Source organism: Callorhinchus milii, unplaced genomic scaffold, assembly GCF_018977255.1.
Source record: "Callorhinchus milii isolate IMCB2004 unplaced genomic scaffold, IMCB_Cmil_1.0 Scaffold41, whole genome shotgun sequence".
Classification (NCBI taxonomy): domain Eukaryota; kingdom Metazoa; phylum Chordata; class Chondrichthyes; order Chimaeriformes; family Callorhinchidae; genus Callorhinchus; species Callorhinchus milii.
The window spans coordinates 117,381-145,111 of record NW_024704782.1 but is presented as its reverse complement, the minus strand read 5'-3'; the positions used below and the strand labels follow the sequence as shown (position 1 = coordinate 145,111).

At 44.6% G+C, this 27,731-nt stretch overlaps 1 protein-coding gene across 12 annotated transcripts in view; it reads left to right on the top strand.

Moving 5' to 3' along the window:
* The window catches only part of LOC103190422 (DNA ligase 1), a 50,636-nt gene extending 23,334 nt beyond the window's left edge, over nt 1-27,302 (top strand). For 4 of the 12 annotated variants that reach the window (XM_042345345.1, XM_042345347.1, XM_042345351.1 and 1 more), the window contains 22 exons: nt 530-657; nt 2,182-2,299; nt 3,217-3,340; nt 5,253-5,380; nt 5,852-5,929; nt 6,791-6,868; nt 9,109-9,186; nt 10,073-10,199; nt 10,724-10,851; nt 11,156-11,279; nt 11,598-11,815; nt 11,962-12,051; nt 13,893-13,967; nt 15,031-15,105; nt 16,172-16,246; nt 18,455-18,596; nt 20,571-20,698; nt 22,073-22,196; nt 22,803-22,981; nt 23,660-23,783; nt 24,661-24,845; nt 25,888-27,302. In XM_042345345.1, coding sequence (XP_042201279.1) covers nt 530-657; nt 2,182-2,299; nt 3,217-3,340; nt 5,253-5,380; nt 5,852-5,929; nt 6,791-6,868; nt 9,109-9,186; nt 10,073-10,199; nt 10,724-10,851; nt 11,156-11,279; nt 11,598-11,815; nt 11,962-12,051; nt 13,893-13,967; nt 15,031-15,105; nt 16,172-16,246; nt 18,455-18,596; nt 20,571-20,698; nt 22,073-22,196; nt 22,803-22,981; nt 23,660-23,783; nt 24,661-24,845; nt 25,888-25,937 — 2,576 coding nt within the window. In that variant the 3' untranslated portion in view covers nt 25,938-27,302. Of the gene's footprint in view, nt 1-529; nt 658-2,181; nt 2,300-3,216; nt 3,341-5,252; nt 5,381-5,851; nt 5,930-6,790; nt 6,869-9,108; nt 9,187-10,072; nt 10,200-10,723; nt 10,852-11,155; nt 11,280-11,597; nt 11,816-11,961; nt 12,052-13,892; nt 13,968-15,030; nt 15,106-16,171; nt 16,247-16,527; nt 16,638-18,454; nt 18,597-20,570; nt 20,699-22,072; nt 22,197-22,802; nt 22,982-23,659; nt 23,784-24,660; nt 24,846-25,887 lie in introns of those variants that run through there. The other 8 variants (XM_042345343.1, XM_042345344.1, XM_042345346.1 and 5 more) reach the window with 8 other exon arrangements.
* The last annotated feature ends 429 nt before the right edge of the window (nt 27,303-27,731 follow it).

The following is a 27,731-nucleotide window of genomic DNA, read 5'->3' as shown; positions in this document are numbered from 1 at the left end:
CGGCATGGAGGGCGCTATATAATAATAATATTATATATGAACCCAAGTTGCTGTTATTGTTATTAGTCTCCAGGATGGAAGAGCAGCTAGTCCTGTTGCGTAGTGGTTAGAGCACTCGCCTTAGGCAAGTTTCCTTACTGCCCACACACTCCTCTGTTTACCTAGTTAAGTTGGACCCCCCTTGTTAGTCGATTGGCAGATCGCTTTCCGGGAGTAATAATCGCTTCAAAATAAATAAATGAATGAATGATAATTTGGTCACTCAATCCATGACTGTTTGTAGGATACTGCTGTGTGCAATTGGCTGCCACTTTTCACCCACAAAATATGCAGTCAATTCACTTTACAGTATATTTTGTGAAGCGATCTCAGTCGTCTCGAAGATGTGACGAGGAGCTATATCAAATGCAAGGATTATCCTGTCTATGCTTTTACCAATTAATATTACTGTAAAATATTCCCCAATTTCATTATTGGTTATTATTAGCGGTTGTTATTGAACAGGCATTGATCACTCTGTATGTTTTAGTTGGAAGGGGACAGCTGGGAACTGTGCACTCACAGATGGACAGTAAGGTGGAAGAGCATGAAAATCCTGTGAAGATCTGTAAACAAAAGGTCAATAAAAAGAGGAAGAAAGATGATGATGTGGAAGAGGTAAAAGTGTTAATAAAACCGCACAGTCTTTAAGATTCTGAATAATGTGGACGATGATAAGCTGTTTTATCTTGTACTGAAGAGTAGAACCAGAGAACATGGCCTGTGATTGAAGGGTGATAAATCCAGAACAAATTTGTGGGAACACTACTTCAGTGAATGAGTAGTAAATGTATGGAACAGGCTCCCTAGGGAGACAAACAGTGGAAACAGAAATTGTACTTTGTTTCAAGAACAAATACATTATATAGTTTGGGACATGACATGTCAAGCAACTGCCAGGATAGTAAACGGCGACCAGGTGGACCTTGGTCTTTTGCCTAGCAAATTCCTATGAGATAACTGGTTTCCTATTTAAATACATCTGAAAACAAATCACCCATGTTATTCATGCATCTCCGTGGTTCCAGTATTAGAATACGTTAGAATACACATCACAGAAACAGACCATTCGGCCCAAGTACTATATGCCAGTGTTTATGCTCCACATGAGTCTCCTCCTGCCCTTCCTTAACTAAGCTTGTGGAGTCCTGTAGCTCAGTGGTTAGACCACTTGCCTTGCAAGCAAAACACCTGGGTTCAATTCCACGCAGCGTGAAACCTTGTTCCTTCTTCCACACTCCCAATAATAATCCCTCCAAAAACAAAACAATAATAAATTGGTCATTTTCAACCACGACTGTTTGTGGGACGCTGCTGTGCACAATTGGCTGCCGCTTTTCACCCACAAATATACAGTCAATTCACTTTACTGCATATTCTGTGAAGTGCTTTGAGATGTCTAGAAGACGTGAAAAGCGCTATATCAAATGCACGGATTATTATAAGCCTTCAAGCATAACCTATTCCTTTCTCCCTCATGTACCTGTTTAGCTTCCACTTAAATACATCTATGCTATTCGCCTCTACAACTCCTTGTGGTAGCATGCTCCACATTCGCACTCTGTAAAGAAATTTCTTCTAACTTCCCTATTTGATCTGTATGTGACTATTTTATATTGATGGCTCCTGGTTTTGGTATCCCCAACAAGTGGAAATATCTTCCCTATGCCTACCCTATCAAAACCTTTCATCATTTTAAAGACCTCTATCAGGTCACCTCTTACCCTCTTTTCAAGAGAAATGAGTCCAGGCCTTTCCTGATGGGTATAACCTCTCAGTTCTGGGATCATCCTTGTGAATCTCCTTTGCACCCTCTCCAGTGCCTCGGCATCCCTTCTACAATGTGGGGACCAGAACTGCACACAGTATTCTAAGTGTGGTCTAAGCAAGATTCTGTAGAAGTTTATCATAACTTCCCTGCTTTTCATTTCTATCCCTCTAGAAATGAACACCAATGCCTGTTTTTTATGGATTATTAACCTGCGTTGCTACTTTTAGTGAATTGTGTATGTGTACCCCGAGATCCCTTTGCTCCACTACCCCATTTAGGTTTTTATTTTCCAAGTGATTAAAAGACTTCAGGATGTTTTTTTATTAGCTACCAGAACAGGTTTTGATTTTGTTGCTAATCTCAATTTCCAGGCAAGGCCGCAAAAGGCTCTTAAGAAAAGGAAGCATTTCACTGACCAAACTGAAGAGAAGCTGGAGGAGGTGGAAAGTGAAGGAACAGAGGAGTGTGAGAAAATATCGGCTAAGCCAGGTAATGGAGCAGAAATGCTGTCCCTGCAAGCAAATGGTTTTAACTCTCCCGTTCAGTAAACATGACGGTTGGGGTGTTATAATTGGTGTCCATGCACCATGGCCTAGAGAGAGAGAGAAAAGAAGCCGGCACTCCTCTTCCTGATAGTTGTGCAGTGGCATCTGCTGGAAAGTGGCTGTATGTTCAATTGGGTTTGAACTGGACTTTAAATTCGCACGTGCTACAGTTGAATGGCCTGCTACAGTCTGGGCGTACACATCATCCCTTGCAGTCCTATAGCTCAGTGGTTAGAGCACTCACCTCGCAAGTGAGAGCACCTGGTTCCATTCCCGGGCAGGGCGAAACGTTGGGGGAAAAAAGTTTCCTCACTCCCCAAAGTTTCCTCACTCCACAATCACTCCACTCCTGACCTTATTATAATAATAATCCTTGCATTTGATATGGCACCTTATCACATTGTTGAGATTGAGTATCCTATAAGATACCATTATTATCCCGCAACCACTCTCTCACCCCCTCTCTTGTCTCCTTCAAGTCCCGACCTTGCTCTTCGACCATGCCTTGCACCCCCCTTCCCACCTCCACACGCACTGCCCTCCACTCTCCTGACCCCAACTCCCAGCTAGGGTCCCAAACTCTTGATTGTCCAGTCCTAGGACGTCTTTCTGATGTGAATTGTGCTGCAAAAATATAATTTATTCTTGTAAAGTGCAGTGACTATGTTTGGTGGGTGAAATGCGAGACAAGATACTAGTAGAGCAAAATCAATTCACTTGAAATATTCTCCGAGCATCAATTACCACCTTCAGGCGAGACATTCTCTTGCTGACATTAAACATTTCTGGCAATTAGCAGCTAGCCCATAGCTGAAGCTTACAGAAGAGTTGTATTAGTTGAGTCTTCTTTGTCTCCATTAGAACATCGATTGATTGTGCGGAATCTGGATCCTTCAAAGACCTTCAGCGAGCTCCAGATCGCTCTCATTCATTTCTTTTTGAAAAGAAACCTGTCACTTACTGGCATCAAAATCAAGAAATCTAGGTAAGACCATGCAAATTGCTGTTCTCTTGCATCAGGTGTGTGACCTGGAACCAACCTGTTTCAAAATAACGCCCCAAATGGCTGCTTTCATCAACCTGCATCAATAGTCCAGGCATTACTAGGGTTTCAATGGTGACCGACATGGATAGAAGTTTGTTAGATCGAGGTATCTCTTTGACCGAGCCTTCAGCTCCCCCCTCTCGACTCTCTTCCCCCTCCTCGCTCCCTCCCTTCCCTCCCCTCACCCTGACCATTTCCCCCCTCCTCTCTCCCTCCCTTCCCTCCCCTCACCCTGACCATTTCCCCCCTGCTCGGGTCATGACCCAACTGTGCAGCGCCTTGGGACGTCCTCCTGACGTGAAAGGCGCTTTATAAATGGAATCTTGTTGTTGTTGTTGTTGTTGTATCAAGGGTTATGGGGCAAATGCGGGTAATTTGACTTGAGGTACAGATCAGCCGTTGGCCTTCTCCTGTTTCTATTTTTTTACACACAGTAAATTCTGGATAACTTCTCACTCCAGGGGAAGGGGCCCCGAAACAGATTATTCAATGTGACGAGTGAGCCATAGGTCCTCACCTTATGCTGCTCAGCGCCTCTCTCTCTCTCTCTCTCTCGCTCGCTCAGCCAGCACCTGCTCACTGCAGACACAGTATCTGACCATTTGTGCCCAAACCCCCGACCTCCCTCGCCCCTGACCTCCGCCGTCCCCGATCCTCCGTGGAAGGACTGTTAGATGGAGTTAGAAAGGGTGGTGGCAGAGAGGCTGAAGGCCCTGACTGCATCACTCGCTCCCTCGCCTCCTTCAAGATCTGTCACAAGACTCTCCTTTTCGACCTTCAGTCGCCCTCCTACCCCCACCCTCCCCACCCTCTACCCCTCCTGATCCCAACAAAAACAACAACTTGGATTTATATAGCGCCCTCCACGCCAGACGGCATCTCAGAGCGCTTCACAGTAACGGATCCCGGGGCCGAGTCAGGGGGAGGGGGAGGAAGGTGACCAAAGGCGCAGTTGAAAAGAAAGGTCTTCAGCAGAGACCTGAAAATAGGAAGAGAAGGGGCGAGGGGAAGGCAGTGAGAAGGGAGTTCCAGAGCCTCAGGGCATAGTGGCTGACCGCATGGCCGCCGAGGGTGCAGTGGAAGACTCGGAGGACAATGAGGAGACCAGACCCAGAGGAACGAAGGCAACGGGTACTGTTTTGAGGAGAGAGGACGTCAGAGAGGTCGGGGGTGCAGAGGAGTGGAGGGATTTGAAGACAAGGGCGAGGATCTTGAAGTCGATCCTCTCTGGGACAGGCAGTCAGTGCAGTTGGGAAGACTGGAGTGATCGGGGAGCGGAGTTTGGTGCGGGTGAAAATGCGGGCGACAGAGTTTTGAATAATCTGAATTTTACGGATGGTCAGGGAGGGGAGACCGGCGAGGAGGGCATTTGAATAGTCCAGCTGCGAGGTGACAAAGTCATGGACCAGGGTTTCAGTGGCTTTCGGAGAGAGGTATTGGCGGAGACAGGCGATGCGTCGGAGGTGGAAGAGGGACTGGATATGGGGAGGAAGGATAACTGGTGGTCGAACCTGACGCCGAGGTTGCGTACGGGTTCGGAGAGTTTTAGGGGGAGATCGGGTAGGTGGAGTAGGTGAGAATCGTGATTTTAGACATTGACGAGAGCCAAAGAGTATGGCTTCCGTCTTGTCAACGTTCAGCTGAAGGAAATTTGCGCTCATCCAGCCCCTGAGGTCTGACAGGCAGGCTGACAGAACAGATCCCAACCACCAACTTGGGTCCAAATCCCAGACTGTCCAGCGCCTTGGGACGGCCTCCTGACGTGAAAGGTGCTGTTTTTTTGTGAGCCTTTTCATTGTTTTTGTGAGCCTTTTCTTGTTGTTGACTGTGTTCTGCACTTTTCTGCTCTCAGAAAACAAGGCCATGTGACCTTCCTGTCGCAAAAGGATCTGAATCGAGCTGTGGAGTTAGATGGGAAGCTATTGCTGGGTAACGTGCTACAATTGTGTAAGGAGCAGGACCTTGAAATCCCTGCAGCAGGTACGTCAGAAAGTTACCTTATTATTAATAACTCAGCCATTTGAATTTCAGCATGCCTCTGTTTACCTAGCAGTAAAGTAAGTAGGATCCCCTTTTGTTGGTAGATTGGCGGATTGCTTTTCCGGGGGTAATAATAATCCCTTCAAAAAATATAACTAATAATTTGGACACTCAAGTCACGACTGTTTGTGGGACACTGATGTGCACAATTGGCTGCCGTGTTTCGCCCACAAAATGTACAGTCACCACAATTTACAGTGTATTCTGTGAAGCGCTATGAGACGTCCTGAACAATCAGAAGGACATCTCAAAATACTTGACACTGCTGACTGCGGTGAGTAATAGAATATTAAATTACCAACGTAATATGTCTAATAGCCTGTCAGTGTGTGGGGTCTTATAGAGATAAGCTTAGTGTTGTCACCAAAGCAATGTTGTTATTACTAAAAAAAAACACTTTTATTACTCAAGCAGTTTTAAATGAGAAAAGCAAGGAGTTGGACACCGTATTTCGAGAAAAGAAGAAAAAGAAGAAAATTCAGGAAATAGGTAGGTAGCTGTTTTTCACAAAAAAAAGTAATTTTCATGATTTAATTTTGTTTCCATTATTTCGTCATCAAAGGAATAAGCTTCTCAGTCTTAGGGCTGTTACTGGGAGGGGGTACATAGCCAGGCTTAGCCACTGGGGGGAGAAAGCAGGAGTCCTGTACCATCGTGGTTACAAGTGAGAGGACCTGGGTTCAATTCCCAGCCAGGGCAAAACCTTAGGCAAGTTTCTTACTCACGCCTCTGTTTACCTGAGGACCGTGGAGTCCTGTAGCTCAGTGGTTAGAGCACTCGCTTTGCAAGTGAGAGACCTGAGTTCAATTCCAGGCAGAGGGCGAAACCTCGGGCAAGTTTCCTTACTCCACACAGAGCCTAATAATAATCCCTCCAAAACAAAACAATAATAAATTGGTCATTTTCAATCCACGACTGTTTGTGGGACATTGCTGTGCGCAATTGGCTGCCGCGTTCGACCATAAATATACAGTCAATTCACTTTACAGTATATTCTGTGAAGCGCTTTGGGGCATCCTCCCGACGTGAAAAGCGCTATATCAAATGCAAAGATTATTATTATTACCTAGCAGTAAGTAGAAACCCGCTTTGTTAGTCGATTGATGGATCGCTTTTCTGGGGTAATAATCCCTTCTAAAAAAACTAATAAAATAAATAAATCATTTGGTCAGTCAATTCACGACTGGGACACTGCTGTGTGCCATATACAGTCACTTCACTTTACAGTATATTACATTATATTCTGTGAAGCGCTTTGAGAAGTTTCGAATACGTGATAAGGTATTATATTAAATGCTTGTATTATTATTATTATTAATATTATTACTAAAAAAAAACTTATTATCCAAGTGGTTTTAAATGAGAAAAGCGAGGATTTGAACACCGTGGTTCGAGAAAAGAAGAAAAAGAAGAAAGTTCAGGAAATAGGTAGGTAGCTTTTTTTAAAAAAGAATACTTTTCATCATTTGGTTTTGTTCCAAACCAGGGCTTGGTTTACAGTAAGTTGTATCAGTTGGGACCATCTGTTGCTCAGTGGCTAGCCTCACAAGCGAGAGACCTGGGTTCGATTCCCAGCAGGGCAAAACCTTGAGCAAGTTTCCTTACGCCACATGCCTGATAGTAATCCCTCAAGAAAATAACCCAATAATAATAATAATCCTCGCATTTGATATAGCGCTTTTCACTTCGGGAGGACGTCCCAAAGCGCTTCACAGAACACACTGTAAAGTGAATTGAATGTATATTTGTGGGCGAACCCGGCAGCCAATTGCGCACAGCAATGTCCCACAAACAGTCGTAGATTGAAAATGACCAATTTAATTATTGTTTGGGGTTTTTGGAGGGATTATTATTAGGCTCTGTGTGGAGTAAGGAAACTTGCCCAACGTTTCGCCCTCTAACGGGAATTGAACTCGGGTCTCTCACTTGCAAAGCGAGTGCTCTAACCACTGAGCTACAGAGCTCCACAATAATTTGGTCACTCAATCCACAACTGTTTTGGGGACACTGCTGTGCACAATTGGCTGTGCATTTCGGCTGTAAATATAATGTCAATTCACTTTATAATATATTCTGTGAAGAGACATCTCAAAGAGGCTCTGTATCAAATGCAAGGATTACTATTTAAGTCATATTACATATTACATACGACTTGTGCAAAGTTGTGTATAAGTCAGATTTTATACACAACAAATACACAAGTACTGAACTGACTGGTGACATCAAGGCAAGGTTTAACCCATATATAAAGCTATGGTAGCCCAATCTTTCCATATACTGTCCTGTACTGTATTTCATGTGCAGAAAATATGTACAATCAATGGATCAACCAAACAGGTTTCAAAACAACAGTTTTAATAGGAATGTCATCTTCCGACGAACTACAGTATTAACACTAACGAATTATCAATTACTTTTTAAGACAATGTCACATGGCAAATGCTGCTGTTTTCCCGAGCAGTAAGTAGGAGCCCACTTATTAGTCGATTGGTGGATCGTATTTCTGGGGGTAATAATTCCTTCAAACAAAAAAGAATAATAATTCAATACAAAATTACATTTACACAGTGCCTTTCATGTGGGAGGACGTCCCAATGTGCCACACAGACAGGGATTTGGACCCAAGCGGGATGGGGTTGGGATAAGGGAGGGTGGAGGGTCGGAGGGCGAAGACACGATCGAAGAGGAGGATCTTGAGATGTGCGTTGAAGGAAGCAATAATTTGGTCACTCAATCCACGACTATTTGAGGGACGAACAGGAGGTCGGAGACGGCTGAGCGGAGGCAGCGGGTGGTGGGGTGGGGGTAAGCATTGTTGGAGCAATAGGGAGGTGCGAAGGCTTGAAAAAGATTTGAAAACGAGTGAGAGGATCTTGAAGTGGATCTGTTCGGTAGTTGGGAGCCACTGCAGCCTGGCAACGACTTGCGTGATGGGGGTCCAGAGTTTGGTGCGGATTAGTATCCGGATGGCGGAGTTCTGAATTAAATGAGGTATGCGCGGGAAACAAGTTTTGACCGGATAGCCAGTAACTGTGGTAGAGACTTAAGAGTTATGCAATTGTTAATAATATTATTAGATGATTATAATAATTTTATTATTATTATCATCACATTTTCAAGACGTCTTCACAGAATATACTGTAAAGTGAATTGACTGTATAATTCGCGGTAGCTAATTGTTCATAGCAGTGTCCTACAAACAGTCGTGGATTGAAATGACCGTATTTTATGTTTTTTTAAGGAATTATTATCTCCAGAAAAGCGATCCGCCAATCGACTAACAACCGTTTCCTACTTACTGCTAGGTAAACAGAGAGAAGTGTGTGGAGTATGGAAACTTGCCCAAAATTTAGCCCTGCCGGGAATCGAACCCAGGTCGAGGCGAGTTCTCTAACCACTGAGCTACAGGACTCCAGCTGTACGACTGGTGCAGATAAATTTATGTGGATTTAATAGGAAATTCGATGGGACTTGGGCAGATAGATGACTTGTACGATTTAATGGATCAGACTTTTGTGAGGTTTACATTATAATTAGGGCTCAGGGGATAGTTAAGAGCTTAGCCACTGGATGCATAACCGGGGGGCCCTGCTGATTCTTTCCCTGTGAGCTTTGTGTTACCACAATAATGTTATTATCACTAAAAAATAAGCACTTTATTATTCAAGCAGTTTTAAATGAGGAAAGCAAGGAGTTGGACACCGTGTTTCGAGAACAGAAGAAAAAGAAGAAAATTCAGGAAATAGGTAAGTAATAATAATCCTCGCATTTGATATAGCGCTTTTCATGTCTTCGAGACGTCTCAAAGCGCTTCACAGAATATACTGAAAAGTGAATTGACCGTATATTTGTGGGCGAAACGCGGCAGCGAATTGCGCACAGCAGCGTCCCACAAACAGTCGTGGATTGAAAATGACCAATTTATTATTGTTTTTTGTTTTGGAGGGATTATTATTAAGTACCTTTTTGGGGGAAAAATGTACTTTACTCACCAATAAGTGTGCTTTACTGGAGACGCTGAACTACTTCCCACTCCTCATGGGTGCCAGGCACTCTCCAGTAACAGTAATAATAATCCTTGTCTGCCTTATTATGTCATTGAGAGGTCTCAAAGCGCTTCACAGGATACGCTGTAAAGTGTAGTGACTGTATGTTGTGAGATGCAACCTCGTATGAAGAGTGGGATGTAAATACAAGTCGTTGCAGTGACAGGGCTTTGCTTGTGTCTCCTCTGTGCCAGTTCAGTCTCCAGCGATGCCTTGCTGATCCTTCCCTTCCCCTCCAGGATATGCTCATTCCATTGATCTTGAAAGATTGAGTGATCCCATCATTATTTTGACCCCAATCTGTTGGCCCTCCTCTCCACATTGATAGCTGCACTTTCAGCCACTGCGTCACAAAACTCTGGAACTCTGTTCCTCCATCCCTCCACCTTGGCCCATCCTTCCCCACCTTCAGGTCGTACCTTCCTTTTTGACCTTGTTTACACTCGCCTTCCCCTGGCTTGGAGTTATGCTCTGCTGCTGTCGAGTGCTCTGGAGCGCTACCTTGTGTGAGGGGCCTCTATATAGCGGCAAGTTGCTGTGTTTGTGCCGCACACCCATTGTTGATACTAACCTGTTCCTGTGACAGCCTCCTGGTGTCTGTATATGCGGAACCTGAACTCTAAGAAGACGTCAAATACACTGAAGACACGTATCGGGCTTTTTCTATCCAAGAGACAGCTGCCTTTCCAGACGGTCACAGTGGATCCTTCCAGGTATATTTCACATTCTTCCTGATGCAGGGTTACCCAAGGCTATTCTTTGAGTTACAAACTGTGTCATCGTTTGTTTGGGGGTTTTTCAATACTTGTTGAAGACAAATGATTGTACTTTTATTTTTAAAATATCCCTCGCCAATTTCTCCTCAAGGCATTTGACTACTTTATCCCTGTAGCATATTGGTTAGTGCGCTTGCCTTGCAAGCGAGAGGACCTGGGTTTGATTCCTTACCCTTTCGCAGGGCGATACCTTAGGCAAATTTCCTTACTCCAAATACACAGTGCCTTTGTTTATGGGGCAGAAGTAGGAGGAACGTTGTTAGTCGATTGGCGAATTGTTTGTCCGGGGTTAATAGTCCCTTCAAAAAAATAAATAATAACAATTAGGTCACTCAATCTACAACTGTGTTGGGTCACCGCAGTTTGCAAATTGGGTGCTGCGTTTCATCCACAAAAATTCAGCATTAACTATTTTGACAGTTAAATACTGACTCATGAACGTGTGCTATTTTGTTTTTCAGACGCTCTGCCTGTGTAGACCTGTCCTCTGAGGATGACCTGAATAAGGTGCTGGAGTTTGATGGCTTTAAGATCTTGGGGAGAATTGTCAGATTCAGCAAAGTGGAGAAACTTGGCGAATTGGACCAAGGTAATTGCTGTGCTCATTTGGCTGCAGCCCACAAAAATACAGTCAATTCACTTTACAATATATTCTGTGAAGCGCTTTGAGACACCTCGAACACTTGATAAGGCGCTGTATCAAATGCAAGGATTATTATTAATAATTTGAATGTGCTGTGTCTACTGTGTGTGAGTACAGCTAGTCTCTGGTAATGAACCATTCAGAAAGATTATTTTATTCCCTCAGTTCCTTTTGCTTAGAATATGTGTGGCGATCAGAGGAGGCAACATTATCTCTCACGTGTTGCTTTAATTGTCTATTTGCTTTGCAGAAAAAGACGCCAGGATACTCTACATCAAAAATTTTTCCGCTACGTGTTCCCCAAAGGACCTGAAGAATTTATTTACGAATGCCATTAATGTTAAGATAAAAACCCATCCCAAAAAGAGCAATAGGTATGTCTCTGCGGTCTTGCTTTCCAGCGATATTTTGTATTTAATGTGATTTCAAAGAGGAGGGAGGAGGAGAAGAGAACCTGTTCTCTTATTCTCTTTTTCTTTGACCGAGCCTTCGGCTCCCCTCTCGACTCTCTACCCCCTCCTCGCTCCCTCCCTTCCCTCCCCTCACCATTTCCCCCCATGCTCGGGTCCTGACCCAACTGTACAGCGCCTTGGGACGTCCTCCCTACGTGAAAGGCGCTCTATAAATGGAATCTTGTTGTTATTATTCAGTTATAAATTCAGTATATATTGAATATTCACTTTCTTTGGCAGGTTTGCATTTGTTAAATTCAAAACCGTGAAAGATGCAAAGCAGGCCTTCCGGAAAATTGGGAAGGAGGGGAAAGGCAAAAATATAGAAATAAAGCGGATCTTCACCCCAGTTCTTCACAAAGTCTGCAGCCAGAACCCAGCAAAGAAACTCCACACACAGGATGAAGCATCCAGCCAGCCCCTAGCAAAGAGAAAGTACACACAGGCTGAAGACAAGGGTAGGACTTATGGTTATTTATTAGCATTCCTGGGGATTATTAGCATTACTGGGGAATATCTGAGCCTCCAATTGGCGCCCAGGGCTGCCTTGGCACTTCCATTTTTTCCAGGATCTTTCTGTAAATCATGTGCTGTCCTTTTCCAGGATTTTCTGGGGGTCCAAAGATAGGAGGAAATGAGAAAAGCGAGGAATCGGACTCTGTGCTTAGAGGAAAGAGGAAAATTCAGGAATTGGGTAGGTAGCTTTTTTTAAATAAAAAAAGTACTTTTCATGATTTGGTTTTATTAACCATTATTTTGTCACCAAAGATATAAGCTTCTCATTGGTGCTGTGACTGGAGAGGGTGCATAGCCAGCCTCAGCCACTGGGCAGAGAAAGCAGTGTATACCCAGAGCTTAACTAAGATTCAACCACTGGGAGTGCTTAACTGAGAAGCTCTGAACTCACTCTCACTCTTCACGGGCATCAGGCACCCTCCAATAATGCCCTCCATTCAGTGGCCCCGTGTATACTACATGCTGAGTATTACAGCATATTTCACAGCCTTGCTCCTTCCTACCTCTGTGACCTGCAAACTCCAACCTGTCCACTCCCTCCGCTCAGCAGGCTCCTGCTTGCTCCACGTTCCCCACCTGGCCCACTCCACCATCGACGGTCAGGCTTTCAACAACAACAACAACAACAGCAAGATTCCATTTATAAAGCGCCTTTCACGTCAGGAGGACGTCCCAAGGCGCTGCACAGTTGGGTCATGACCCGAGCAGGGGGAAAATGGTCAGGGTGAGGGGAGGAAGGGAGCGGAGCGAGGAAGGGGGAAATGGTCAGGGTGAGGGGAGGGAGGGAGCGAGGAGGGGGCGAGGAGGGGGGAAATGGTCAGGGTGAGGGAAGGGAGGGAGCAAGGAGGGGGAAATGGTCAGGGTGAGGGGAGGGAAGGGAGGGAGCGAGGAGGGGGAAGAGAGTCGAGAGGGAGCTGAAGGCACGGTCAAAGAGAAAGGTTTTGAGACCGGCCTTGAAGGAGGAAAGGGAGGAAGCGGCGAAGGCACTGGGGGATGGAGTTCCAGAGCCTGGGGGCTGAGAGGCTGAAGGCCCGACCACCGATGGTAGGGCGGTTGGGGCGGGGGACGTGGAGCAGACCAGAGCCAGAGGAACGGAGGGTACGGGCAGGTAGGTAGGGGATAGTAGGTTGGAGAGGTAGGAGGGAGCGAGGCCGTGAATGGCCTTGGAGGTGAGGATGAGGATCTTGAAATCAATCCTCTGGGGGATGGGGAGCCAGTGGAGGCGAGCGAGGGTGGGAGTGATGTGGTTGCGAAGCCTGGTGCGGGACAGTACACGAGCTGCAGAGTTCTGAATGACCTGCAGTGTGGAGGGAGGGCCGGGAAGGCCGACGAGGAGAGAGTTCCCATAGTCCAGCCTTGAGGTGACAAAGGCGTGGACCAGGGTTTCAGCCTCTCTGCCTCCACCCTCTGGAACCCCATCCCACGGTTCCTCCACCTTGCCCTCTCCCTTGCCTCCTTCAAGGCACATCTGATACCCTCCTCTTCGACCGCGCCTTTGCCGCCCTCCTATCCCCACCATCCCTGCCCTCCTGAACCCAACCCCCAACTCGGGTCTAAATATCTAACTGTCCAGCGCCTGACGTGAAAGGCACTGCATAAATGTCATGTGTTTTGTCATAGAGGGAAACTATTCACAATGTCTTCAGTGAGATGCTACTTCGTGTGAAGGGCGCTATGTAAATATAAGTGGTTGTATTGATTGGGCTTTGTTTGTGCCAGTTCAATCTCCAGCGAAGTCCAACATCTTGCATTGATATAGCACTCTACAAGATCCTTTCCCTATAAGCTTTCTGTTACCAAAAAAAAGTGGTCACTTAATCCACCCCTGTTTGTGAGACACTTGTGCTCAATTGGCTGCTGCGATTTGCCCACAAGACACGCAGTCAATTCAATTTACAGTATATTTGTGAAGCGCTTTGAGACTTCTCGAAGATAAGACGTGATAAGGTGCAATATCAAATGCAAATATTATAATTATAATGTCATTATTACTAAAAAACAAACTTTTTATTACTCAAGTGGTTTTAAGTGAGAATAGCAAAGAGTCGGACACTGTGTTTCGAGAAAAGAAAAAGAAGAAAATTCAGGAAATAGGTAGGTAGCTTCTTTTTAAAAAAAAAGTACTTTTCATGATTTGGTTTTATTAACCATTATTTTGTCACCAAAGATATAAGCTTCTCATTGGTGCTGTGACTGGAGAGGGTGCATAGCCAGCCTCAGCCACTGGGCAGAGAAAGCAGTGTATACCCAGAGCTTAACTAAGATTCAACCACTGGGAGTGCTTAACTGAGAAGCTCTGAACTCACTCTCACTCTTCACGGGCATCAGGCACCCTCCAATAATGCCCTCCATTCAGTGGCCCCGTGTATACTACATGCTGAGTATTACAGCATATTTCACAGCCTTGCTCCTTCCTACCTCTGTGACCTGCAAACTCCAACCTGTCCACTCCCTCCGCTCAGCAGGCTCCTGCTTGCTCCACGTTCCCCACCTGGCCCACTCCACCATCGACGGTCAGGCTTTCAGCCTCTCTGCCTCTACCCTCGGGAACCCCATCCCACGGTTCCTCCACCTTGCCCTCTCCCTTGCCTCCTTCAAGGCACGTCTGAGACCCTCCTCTTCGACCGCGCCTTTGCCGCCCTCCTATCCCCACCATCCCTGCCCTCCTGAACCCAACCCCCAACTCGGGTCTAAATATCTAACTATCCAGCGCCTGACGTGAAAGGCGCTGCGTAAATGTCATGTGTTTTGTCATAGAGGGAAACTATTCGCAATGTCTTCAGTGAGATGCTACTTCGTGTGAAGGGCGCTATGTAAATATAAGTGGTTGTATTGATTGGGCTTTGTTTGTGCCAGTTCAATCTCCAGAGAAGTCCAACATCTTGCATTGATATAGCGCCCTACAAGATCCTTTCCCTATAAGCTTTCTGTTACCAAAAAAAATGTGGTCACTTAATCCACCCCTGTTTGTGAGACACTTGTGCTCAATTGGCTGCTGCGATTTGCCCACAAGACACGCAGTCAATTCAATTTACAGTATATTTGTGAAGCGCTTTGAGACTTCTCGAAGATAAGACGTGATAAGGTGCAATATCAAATGCAAATATTATAATTATAATGTCATTATTACTAAAAAACAAACTTTTTATTACTCAAGTGGTTTTAAGTGAGAATAGCAAAGAGTCGGACACTGTGTTTCGAGAAAAGAAAAAGAAGAAAATTCAGGAAATAGGTAGGTAGCTTCTTTTTTAAAAAAAAAGTACTTTTCATGATTTGGTTTTATTAACCATTATTTTGTCACCAAAGATATAAGCTCCTCATTGGTGCTGTGACTGGAGAGGGTGCATAGCCAGCCTCAGCCACTGGGCAGAGAAAGCAGTGTATACCCAGAGCTTAACTAAGATTCAACCACTGGGAGTGCTTAACTGAGAAGCTCTGAACTCACTCTCACTCTTCACGGGCATCAGGCACCCTCCAATAATGCCCTCCATTCAGTGGCCCCGTGTATACTACATGCTGAGTATTACAGCATACTTCACAGCCTTGCTCCTTCCTACCTCTGTGACCTGCAAACTCCAACCTGTCCACTCCCTCCGCTCAGCAGGCTCCTGCTTGCTCCACGTTCCCCACCTGGCCCACTCCACCATCGACGGTCAGGCTTTCAGCCTCTCTGCCTCTACCCTCGGGAACCCCATCCCACGGTTCCTCCACCTTGCCCTCTCCCTTGCCTCCTTCAAGGCACGTCTGAGACCCTCCTCTTCGACCGCGCCTTTGCCGCCCTCCTATCCCCACCATCCCTGCCCTCCTGAACCCAACCCCCAACTCGGGTCTAAATATCTAACTATCCAGCGCCTGACGTGAAAGGCGCTGCGTAAATGTCATGTGTTTTGTCATAGAGGGAAACTATTCGCAATGTCTTCAGTGAGATGCTACTTCGTGTGAAGGGCGCTATGTAAATATAAGTGGTTGTATTGATTGGGCTTTGTTTGTGCCAGTTCAATCTCCAGCGAAGTCCAACATCTTGCATTGATATAGCGCCCTACAAGATCCTTTCCCTATAAGCTTTCTGTTACCAAAAAAANTGTGGTCACTTAATCCACCCCTGTTTATGAGACACTTGTGCTCAATTGGCTGCTGCGATTTGCCCACAAGACACGCAGTCAATTCAATTTACAGTATATTTGTGAAGCGCTTTGAGACTTCTCGAAGATAAGACGTGATAAGGTGCAATATCAAATGCAAATATTATAATTATAATGTCATTATTACTAAAAAACATAAACTTTTTATTACTCAAGTGGTTTTAAGTGAGAATAGCAAAGAGTCGGACACTGTGTTTCGAGAAAAGAAAAAGAAGAAAATTCAGGAAATGGGTAAGTAGCTTTTTTTAAAAAATAAGCAGACTGTTGCAGAGAGAAACTGTTCACAGTGTCTTCAGCAAAATGCTAACCATATTGAGGGAGCTATATAAACAACAACTTGCACAGTTAAACAGTGCCCTTCAGGCTGGGTAGCGTCCCAGAGCGCTTGACAGTGGTAGAGCACAACGCTGGGGAGAGTGGGGAGGTGACCGTAGGCATAATCGAAGAGGAAGTTCTTCAGGCATGATCTGAAGATGGAGAAGGCGGAGGGATAGAGGAAGAGTGTGGTGCAGTGGTTGAAAGCACGATCATCAATGGTGGAACGGAGGCCACGAGGGACATGTAGGAGCCTGGAGCCAGTCGAGCAGAGGCAGTGGGTTGGGGATAAGCAGGTCGGAGAGGTAGGGAGGTGCCAGGGCATAGACTTGTAAGAAAAATAGAAGCCCACGGGACAGTGGCAGCAAGGATACAGAACTGACTGTGAGACAGAAAGCAGAGAGTGGTGGTGAACGGTTGTTTTACTGACTGGAGGGCAGTGTGCAGTGGTGTCCCCCAGGGATCGGTATTGGGACCACTGCTGTTTTTGATCTATATAAATGACCTGGACGTGGGTATAGAGAGTATAATTTCCAAGTTTGCAGATGATGCTAAGCTGGAAAAGTAGTAAACTAGAGGATGATAGTAGCAGACTGCAAAAGGACATAGACAGACTGGTAAAATGGGCAGACATGCGGCAGATGAAGTTTAATGTGGAGAAATGCAGAGTGATTCATTTTGGGAGGAAGAATGAAGAGAGGCACTATAAGCTGATGTTAAAGGGGGTGAAGTAACATACACCTAGGATTCATATAAATAAATCTTTCAAGTAGGCCGGACAGGTAGATAAAGCTGTTTTTTTTAAAAAAGCATACGGGATACTAGGCTTTATAAACAGGGGCATAGAATACAAAAGTCAGGAACTTATGATGAACCTTTATATAAAGCACTGTTTAGGCCTCAGCGAGAGGCTGTGTTCAGTTCTGGGCACAATATTTTAGGAAGGATGTCAAGGCATTGGAGAGGGTGCAAAGGAGATTGACCAGGATGAAACCAGGAATGAGGGACTTCAGTTATCAGGAGAGGCGAGAGACGATAGGATTATTTTTCTCTTTGACCGTGCCTTCAGCTCCCCTCTCGACTCTCTAACCCTCCTCGCGCCCTCCTTTCCCTCCCCCTGACCATTTCCCCCTTGCTCGGGTGCTGACCTAACTGTACAGCGCCTTGGGACGTCCTCCTGACGTGAAAGGCGCTCAATAAATGGAATCTTGTTGTTGTATTCTCCTTGGAGCAAGGAAAGTTAAGAGGAGACTTAAAAGTTTTCAAAACTATGAGGGGATTCGATAGGATGAAGATAGAGAAACTATTTCCACTTGTGGTGGGTCGGTAACCGAGGACACCAATTTAAAATAGTTGTTAAAAGAAACAAGTGAGATGAGGAAATTGTTTTTTGCACAGTGAGTTGTTGGGATCTGGAATGCAATGCCTGAAAGGCTGGTGGAAGCCGATTCGATAACATCTCTTAAGAGAGAAGTAAACTATTTTGGGAAGACAAGTTTGCAGGGCAATGGGGAGAGCGCGGGAGAATGTGATTGATTTGGACAGGTCTTTTCAAAGAGCTGGTACGGAGATGATGGGCCGAATGGCCTCCTTCTGTGCTGTATGATTCTATGAAGGGATTCGAAATACAAATATATTATAAAGATTGACTGCGCATTGCCTGTGTCCCCTCTGTGCTAATTAATTCTCCAGCGATGCACTGCTGATCCTTCCCTTTACTTCCCCTCCAGGATATGCTCATTTTATTGATCTTGGAGTCCTGTAGCTTAATGGTTAAAGCACTCACCTCATGAACGAGAGGACCTGGGTTTGATTCCCGGGTGGGTCAGGATGAAATGTTGGGCAAGTTTCCTTATTCCGCACACAAGAAACATGGTTGTTAGTCGATTGGTGGATCGCTTTTCCAGGGTTAATAATCCCTTCATTCAATAAATAAATAATTTGGTCACTAATCCACGACTGCTGCCTTTCGCCTACAAAATACATTCAATTCACTTTACAGTATATTCTTGTGAAGCGCTTTGAGATATCTCGAAGACGTGATAAGGCGCTATATTAAAAGCAAGAATTATTATTATAACTTGTCCTGTGTGTTTGTGCTTCACACCCATTGTTGATACTAAGCTGTTCCTGTGACAGCCTCCTGTTGTCTGTACGTGCGGAATCTGAACTTAAGGAAAACGTCAAAAGAACTGGAGGAGGCCATTGGGAATTTTCTGTCCAGTAAAAAGCTACCATTCAACACGGTCACAGTAAATCCTTCCAGGTATATTTCATATTCTTCCCGTTTCAGGGTTTCCCAAGGCTGTGTCAGTGTTTTGGGGTTTTCGATATTTGTTCATTGCAAATAAAATGTGCCTCGACTTTCTCCTCCTCAAGGCTTTTGACTACTTTTTCCCTTCTAGGAACACGGAAACAGGAGTAGATCATTCAGCCCTGCAAGCCTGTTCCGCCATTCTGTCAGATCATGGCTGATTTGTACCTCGACTCCAATTATCTGCCATGTCCATATCCCTTGATACCCCGACCTTATAAAAAAAAATCTCTCTACCTCAGTCTTGAAAATTTTAATGGATCCAGTCATAATCCCCAACCTTTTGGGGGAGAGAGAGAGTTCCAGACTTCCTACCGTTGTGTTAGTGACACGCTGCTCTGCTTCTGATACCTTGCTCCAGTGCCCATCCAGTGCGGCTTTCACAGTGAATATCAGCAAACTATTCAACTGTTAAATACCTCATTGCAGACCCAGGTGCTGCTGACACCTGAAGCCCATTCACATGCACTTTCCAGCAGTGGGTATCTCGGCCACAATCAGGAGTGGAACCTTAGCTGAATTTCTCCTTCTTAAGGTTATTAGCAAAAATAAAAGCGCGTGGAATCGGAGATAACCTTGCACTGTGGCTTGGTAATTGGTTGGGCGGCAGGAAACGGAGAGTAGGGATAGGGGGAACATTCTCTGATTGGTGGTCCGTGACAAGTGGTGGGGCCTCAGCTTTTCACCATATATAAATGACTTAGATGAAGGAATAGAGAATTTTATATTGAAATTTGCAGATGCAAAGTTAGCAGTAAGTTGTGCAGATAGGAGCAGGAAGATACAAAGGGACTCAGACAGATTAAGGGAATGGGTAAAATTGTCAGATGGAATTCAATGTGGGGAAGTGTGAGGTCATCCAAAAATAGCAGAACAATATTTTCTAAATGTGGAGAAACTAAGAATTGTGGAGGAGCAAAGGATGTCCACATACACAAATCACTAAAAGCAAGCCCACAGGCGTAAAAAGTTATCAAAAAGGCTAATGAAATGTTGGCCTTTATCTCAGGGGACTGGAATATAAAGGAGAGGAAATGTTGCTTCAGCTATATTGAGCCTTGGTCAGACCCCATCTGGAGACTGCATTCACTTTTGGGCACCACAAGCATAATGGATCTGGAGTGGGTGCAGCACAGATTCACCAGAATGACACCAACTCTTAAAGGGTTACATTATGAGCGCAGGTTGCATAAACGTGGTCTCTATTCCCTTAAGTTTAGAAGGTTGAGGCGTGATCTGATTAAGGTTTTTAAAATAATAAAGGAATTTGATAGGATGGATACATATTTCCCCTGGTGGGGAACCCAGAACCACAGGGCATAATCTTAACATTAGAGCCAGGCCATTTAGGAGTGGAATCAGGAGGCAGTTTTTCACTGGAAATGTGGAACTCTTCCCCCCAAAAGACTGTGGAACCATTCACATTTGCGAGACGGAGGTAGATAAATATTTGTTAGGTCAGGGTGTTAAGGGATATGGGACAAAGGCGGGTCACTGGACTTGAGCTATAGATCAGCCATAATCTTATAAAATGGTGGAACAGGCTCGAGGGGCTGAATAACCTACTATTATTATTATAACCTACTCCTGCTTCTATGTCTATAAATCTATGTATCCAGGATCTCTGAAGTCCTGTAGTGTAGTGATTAGATGATTAGACGCCTCGCAAGCGAGAGGACCTGGGTTCGATTCCCAGGTGGGTCCGGGGGAAACCATGGGCAAGTTTCCTTACTCCTCACAGGATGCCTCTGTTTACCTAGCAGTAAGTAGGAACCCAGTTGTTATTCGATCGCCGTGTGCACTCCCATAATAGTAATAATCCTTCATTACATATAGTGCCTGATCACGTCATTGAGACGTCTCAAAGCCCTTCACAGGATCCACGATTCTACATGACTCTTGACCATGTGCCATTTTGTTTCTCAGACGCTCTGCCTGTGTGGACCTGCCCAGTGAGGATGACCTGATTAAGGCGCTGGAGTTTGATGGTTTTAAGATTCTTAAGAGTATTGCCAGATTCAGCAAAGTGGAGAAGCTTGGAGAATTGGACCAAGGTAATTGGAGTGTGCTGTGTTTGCATACAGATAATAATAATAATAATAATAATCCTTGCATTTTTGATATAGCACTTTTCACGTCTTCTAGACATCCCAAAGCGCTTCACAGAATATACTGTAAAGTGAATTGACTGTATATTTGTGGGCGAACGCAGCAGCCAATTGCGCACAACAATGTCCCACAAACAGTCGTGGATTGAAAATGACCAATTTATTATTGTTTTTGGAGGGATTATTATTAGGCTCTGTGTGGAGTAAGGAAACTTGCCCAAGGTTTCGCCCTCTGCCTGGAATTGAACTCAGGTCTCTCACTTGCAAAGCGAGTGCTCTAACCACTGAGCTACTGGTAATGAACCATTCAGAAAAATTGTTTTTTTTCTCTGTTCCTTTTACATAGAACATCAGCGGAGGCAACGTTGTCTCTGACCTCTCAAGTGTTGCTTTGATTGTACTCTCCAGCGCCTTGGGACGTCCTCCCGACGTCAAAGGCTCTATATAAATGTAACGTTTTGTTGTCATTGTAGTTGCCCCAGGGATAACAAATCCTCTGTCCTCTCTTTTGTTCTCCTTTTTGCTGTCTCAGTTCCTCCCATGATTTTCCTTTTACTCCCAGTCTATAGATTGGCTGTATTGAGATTGCATTTGCCTATAGATACAGTCACTACTCTTTACAGTGAAGTGACTGGAGATGTTTCAACAACATGCCAAAGGATTATTATTGAGGGTGAGGGATTTCAGTGCTGGGAGCAGAAATGTTTTCTATTTCTGTCACCCATTGTCAAGCACTCAGGTTAGATGCTGCTTGGAATCGTTGAAACCTTCCCACTCATTACTGTTATGAGTAAGCGTTCCGAGATGCTGCCCCACGTGAAGTGGAGTCCTGTAGGCTTAGTGGTTAGAGCGCGAGCCTTGCAAGCGAGACCTGGGTTTGATTCCTAGGTAGGCCGAAACTTGGGCAAGTTTCCTTACTCCACACGCCTCTGTTTACCTAGGAGTAAGTAGGAACACGGTTGTTAGACAATTGGCAGATCGCTTTTCTGGGGGTAATAATTCCTTTTTTAAAAAAAATAATAATTTGGGTCAATCAGTCCACAACTATTTGTGGGACACTGCTGTGCACAATTGGCTGCCAGTTTTCGCCCATACATATACATTCACAACACTTTAAAGTACATCCTGTGAAGCACTTTGAGACGTCTCAAAGAAATGATATGGCGCTATATCAAATGCAAGGATTATTAAGGGTACTGTATAAATACAAGTTGTTATAATAGTGAGTAATGAGGTGAAGGTAAAATACAATGGCACTGAGGATTGCCATTGGGATAAATTAATGATCTGCAACTTATCCTGAGTCAATTTGCTTTGTAGAAGACGACTCCAGGATATTACACGTCAGGAATTTTCCCGCTACACTCAGCCCAAAGGACCTGCAGAATGTATTTACCAATGCCATTGACGTTCAGATAAAAACCCATCCCAAAAAGAGCAAAAGGTATGTCTCTTGTATTTACTGTGATCTCAAAAGGGGTGGGGGGGGAAGAAGAGATAATTTTCAAAACAATGACAGAAATGTGAACTTGGACAGTAAATTGTGGAGTTGTAGTGTATTGATCAGAGCACTCACAAGCGAGAGGACCTGGGTTTGATACCCGAGCGGGTCAGCGCGAAACCTTAGGCAAGTTTTCTTACTCCACACACCTCTGTTTACCCAGTAGTAAGTAGGAACCAGGTTGTTAGTTGATTGTCAGATCGCTTTTCTGGCAGTAATAATCCCTTCAAAAATATATATCTTTTAAAATGTCGCTCAATCCACGATTGTTTGTGGGACAATACTGTGCGCAATTGGATGCCGTGTTTTTCCCACGATATATACAATAAATGTAATTCACTTTACAATATATTCTGTGAAGCACCTTTGAGACAACAAATGTAATTTGTTATTGTTGTCTCGAAGACGTGATAAGACGCTATTATCAAATGCAAGGATTATTATTAGTAGTATTAAATCAATCAGTATGTGTTCTAAATCTGAAGTATATACCCATCCTTTCTGATTGGAAGTTCACAATATATTGAAAAGCAATATTTTCTTCGGCAGGTTTGCATTTGTTCGATTCAAAACCAGGAAAGATGCTGATAGGGCATTTCGGAGAGATGAGATGGAGATGGAAGGCAATATAATAAAAATAGAGAGGACCTTCTGGAAAGACTCTGAAGAGTGTTCGGGAAAGAAAATCCACACCCATGCTGAGGACTCCACCCAGATCCCAGCCAAGGGTAGGACTGATGATTGTTATTATTACTGAGGATTATTATCATTGCTGGGAATGATAATTCCAAATTGTGGGCTGACCTGTGTTGTGTTATTAATTACAGATTAGGCTGTGGTCTAAACAGATCTCTCTTAGAATAATAATAATTGCACTAAACTCTGTTTTCCCCCCCGACCATCAAACCAGTCCTCGCCAGGCTCCACTGGCTCCCTATCACCGAACAGGATCCTCACACTTGTTTTCAAATCCCTTCATGCCCTGGCACCTCCCTACCTCACCGACCTGCTTACTCCCCAACCCTGGCTGCCTCCGGCCTCCTGCTTGTCCCTCGTGTCCTCCATTCCAGCATCGGTGGCCACGCTTTCAGCCACTATGCCTCGAAACTTTGGAATACATTTCCTCTATTCCTCCGCCTTGCCCCTCTTCTATAGCTTCAGGTTACGCCCCCTGGCTTGGTGTCGTGCTCCACCACTGTCAAGCGCTCTGGCTTGCTACCCTATATTAAGGGGCGCTGTGTAAATGCAAATTGTTGTTCTGCATGATGAGCTAAATAGTCACTTGTGTTGTGAATGTTTACAGCTCTAAAGGTACAGATTGCCTGCAAAGAATTAAACAGTTCCATTCTGTTTTCTTTGCTTGCATTTTATGAAGAAGTAAAGAGTTTAAATGGTTTCTTTTACAGTTACGAATCCCACTAACAGCCTGTTTATACGTGGACTAAGACATAAAACCAAGATTGAGACTCTGATGTCTATCTTTGAAGGGGCAGTGAGTGCCATGATACCAAGAGGTGATCAGGCAGTACAGTAAGGAATCGCTACTTATCTTTTCCTTGCGCTGTGTGAATGAGCATCCAGACAGACTCCATCTGCCCTTTGTTACTGCCTACATACAGCATATTGTGCACATTCAGTATATTCTGTGAAGATCCTCGTCTTCCAAGGCGTCTTCGGTCACCCTCCTACTCCCACCCTTCCCGCCTCCATCCCTCCTGATCCCAACCCCCAGCTCGGGTCCAAATCCCTGACTGTCCAGTGCCTTGGGCTATTCTCCCGACATGAAAGGCGCTGTGTAAATGTCATTTAATGTTGTTGTCGTTCTCTCTTCGTCTCTTGGAGGGATTCGGTTCCATTTTCCTCCTACTCTGCTACTCCTCCCACTGCATCATTCATATATGAGCATAACGTTGGCTGTCAGGAGAACATCTCATGGGATCAAAGAACGTCACAGCACATTCTGCCCATCGTGTCTGTGCCTGCTCTTTGAAAGAGCTAACCAGTCAGTGCCCTGAACTTACCCTGTAGCCCTGCACATTTTTTTTCCTTTTCAAGTACCTATCCAATTCCCTTTTGAAAGCTATTATCGAATCTGCTTCCACTACCCTTTCATGTAGCACATTCCAGACTGTAACAACTCTGTATTTTAAAAAAAAGTCTCCTCGGTCTTTTGCCAATTTTTTTAAAACTGTGTCCTCTGGTTACTGACGCACCCGCCAGAGGGAAGTGTTTCTCCCTATCTACTCTATCCAAACCCCTCATCATTTTGAACACCTATTAAATATCCCATCAACTTTCGGCATAGTTTGGAGGTGAGGGAATCAGGACGTAGCACTTGGAAATGGAAACTTTGTGCTGCCTTTTCTGCTCTCAGAGATGTTAACTGTTGGATCTAACTATTTTCCAGGTTTGGGTTTGTTCACTTTGAGACGGCAGAAGAGGCAGAGGAAGCCATGACAAAGATGCAGAATAAAAAAATAGATGGCAGAAAGGTGGAGATTTATTTTGCAACATGCCCCCGGGGAAAGGGAGGCAAGCACAGATCATTCAACAGAAATATGGTTGCCAATGGTGCGCAAAGAGTTACTGACGGTAAGCAGTCAGCACAGGGAAGACGATATAATTATGTGATCTGATGTACTCTGTATTACTCACTCCCTCAATCCCTCCACCTCGCCCCCTCCCTCATCCACCTTCAAATCACGTCTAAGGACCTTCCTTTTTATCTCTTGGTTCAGGGTCAGACTCGGCCACTGTCAAGCACTCCAGAACACTCACTACCTCGCATGAAGGGCGCATTGTAAATAATAATAATAATAATCCTTGCATTTGATATAGCGCTTTTCACGTCGGGAGGACGTCCAAAAGCGCTTCAAAGAACACACTGTAAAGTGAATTAACTGTATATTTGTGGGCGAACGCGGCAGCCAATTGCGCACAGCAATGTCCCACAAACAGTCGTAGATTGAAAATGACCAATTTGTTATTGTTTTTGGTTTTGGAGGGATTATTATTAGGCTCTGTGTGGAGTAAGGAAACTTGCCCAAGGTTTCGCCCTTTGCCTGGAATTGAACTCAGGTCTCTCACTTGCAAAGCGAGTGCTCTAACCACTGAGCTACAGGACTCTCGAAATGCAAGTTGTTGTGTGTGTGCGCACTCTTGTGTGTGTATTTGTGCACTCGTGTTAATACACTTGCAGCATATAATAATATTATTATATATAATATATAATATTATATATTATAATAATCCTTGCGTTTGATATAGTGCCTTATCACGACTTTGAGACTCTCAAAGCGCTTCCCAGAAAAAACTGTAAAGTGGAGTAGTAACTGTTTATTTTGTGGGCGAAATGTGGCAGCCAATTGGGCACAGCAGGAATGGAGATATTAATTCTCCCTGAAAGTCATCTGCCAATTGACTAACAAACGTTTTCCTACTTACTGCTAGGTAAATAGAGGCATGTGTGCGTGGAGGAAACTTGCCTAAGGTTTTGCCCTGACCGTATAGGGGTAAAAGGGTCTTTTGTTTGTGAAAAATGATCTTTAACTGTGTGGGAGGTTATAAAAAAAGCATAAGACTTTTAAAAAATATATAAAAAAAACTTACCCTTTTCGTTCTTTGCTCCACACAGAAATTGAACGTGATCAGAAAGAAGACATCCAGTACACAGAAGGCATTTAAGAAGAAATAATTATGAGCTTGAATATCTTTTAAAATCAAACCTTTTAAAAAGGTAATTGCTCCGATTATTTCTTGAAGGTTTTGACTTGAGGGGAAGCACCGTTTCCTGGGTGCCGACTGCCCTGTATCTCAAGCAGTCTGTTTCTTGTAACTCAAGTAGTGAGTGGAGGTATTGGAGGCGATGGGAGTGGGTGAAAGCCCAGCTGAACCCCAAACCTGAACTGACCTGAGCTGCACCTGTGCACTTTACAGAAAAGGTCATTCAATCCAATTAGGGCAGGAATGCTATTGATTATCTTCTCTCCCTCACACAGCCCAGAGATCCCCAAAGCATCCCCAAACAATACAAAGGTCCTGGGCACACAAAACACTGGTGTTTGATGGAGTCCTGTAGCTCAGTGGTTAGAGTACTCGTCTCTCAAGCCAGAGGACCTGGGTTTGATTCCTGGGCTGGACGAAACCTTTGAAACTTTTGCCGGCTCTTTGAAAAGAATTACCCAAATCAATCCCACTCCCCTGCGCTCTCCCCTTGACCCTGCGAACGTGTTCTCCCCAAATAATTATCTACTCTCTTAAAACTTAATGAATCGGCTTCCACCATCCTTTCAGGCATTCCAGATCCCAACAACTCGCTGTGTGAAAACATTTCTCCTCACCTCCCCTCTGTTTCTTATAACAATTATTTTAAATCGGTGCCCTCGGGTTACTGACCCACCCACCAGTAGAAATAGTTTCTCCTTGTTCACCCTATCAAATCCCCTCACTATTTTGAAAACTTCTGTTAAGTCTCCTCAACCTTCTTTTCTCCAAGAAGAATAATCCCAGCTTCTCTCGCCTCTCCTGAGAGCTGAACTCCCTCATTCCTGGTACCATCCTGGTAAATCTCCTTTGCACCCCCCCCCCAATGCCTTCACATGCTTCCTAAAGTATGGTGCCCAGAACTGAACGTAGTCTCTAGCTGAGGCCTAACCAGTGTTTTAGGGGTGTCTGGTATTAGCTCTCAGTGGAATGTCACACCTCGGAAGCCAGGGCAGGAGGGGAAGATGACTAGTGCATGAGAAATGGTTGCTTGAGATGAGGTATAGGAGGCGACTGATGTCCTTCTCAACGCCCTTAGGAGAGGAGTGAGAATTTTTAAAATATTCTTCTGAGGTTCATGAAACTGGAGCATTTGAAATGTTGCAGCTGCAAAACCGACTGTTACTTGTTCCTGTTACTAATCACGTTTTACAGCTCTAACGTCAAATTCTACATGGTGATGGAGCTGGGACTTCAGTTTATAGATTTAGTTTGCTTTATATGTTACGTGGAATGCACATCGAGCAAAGAACATGCAAATCTCCATGTAATAAATTGGTTACCACATTTGGTATTCATTAAGGTTTGGTTTTTGAGTACTGTCTCCCACTTGTCAGGTCTCTTAATGGCTCTGTATGCTGCTCTATTAACAACAACAACAACAACTGGAGGTCACAGTCTGCGATTCAAGGGTTGTAAATTCACAGCAAAAATCTACGGAAACACTATTTCATTGAGCGAGTAGTAAAGTATGAAAAAGACTCCTTAGGGAGACAGATGGTGGAAGAAGAAAGTGTTGTTTATTTGTGTTGAAATGCCGTCAGACAGGAGGCTGGAGCAGAGACCGAGCGGAGACCGAGGCCTAAAGCCGAGGCGCTACCTGGAGCTCTTGCCTCCCGCAGTGGGCACGTCTGCAGTGGGGATCAAGGACAACACTGGCGTGGGGTTCGAAGCCCCCCCCCCCCACCTAACGGCAACCAGATCCAATGCAGGGAC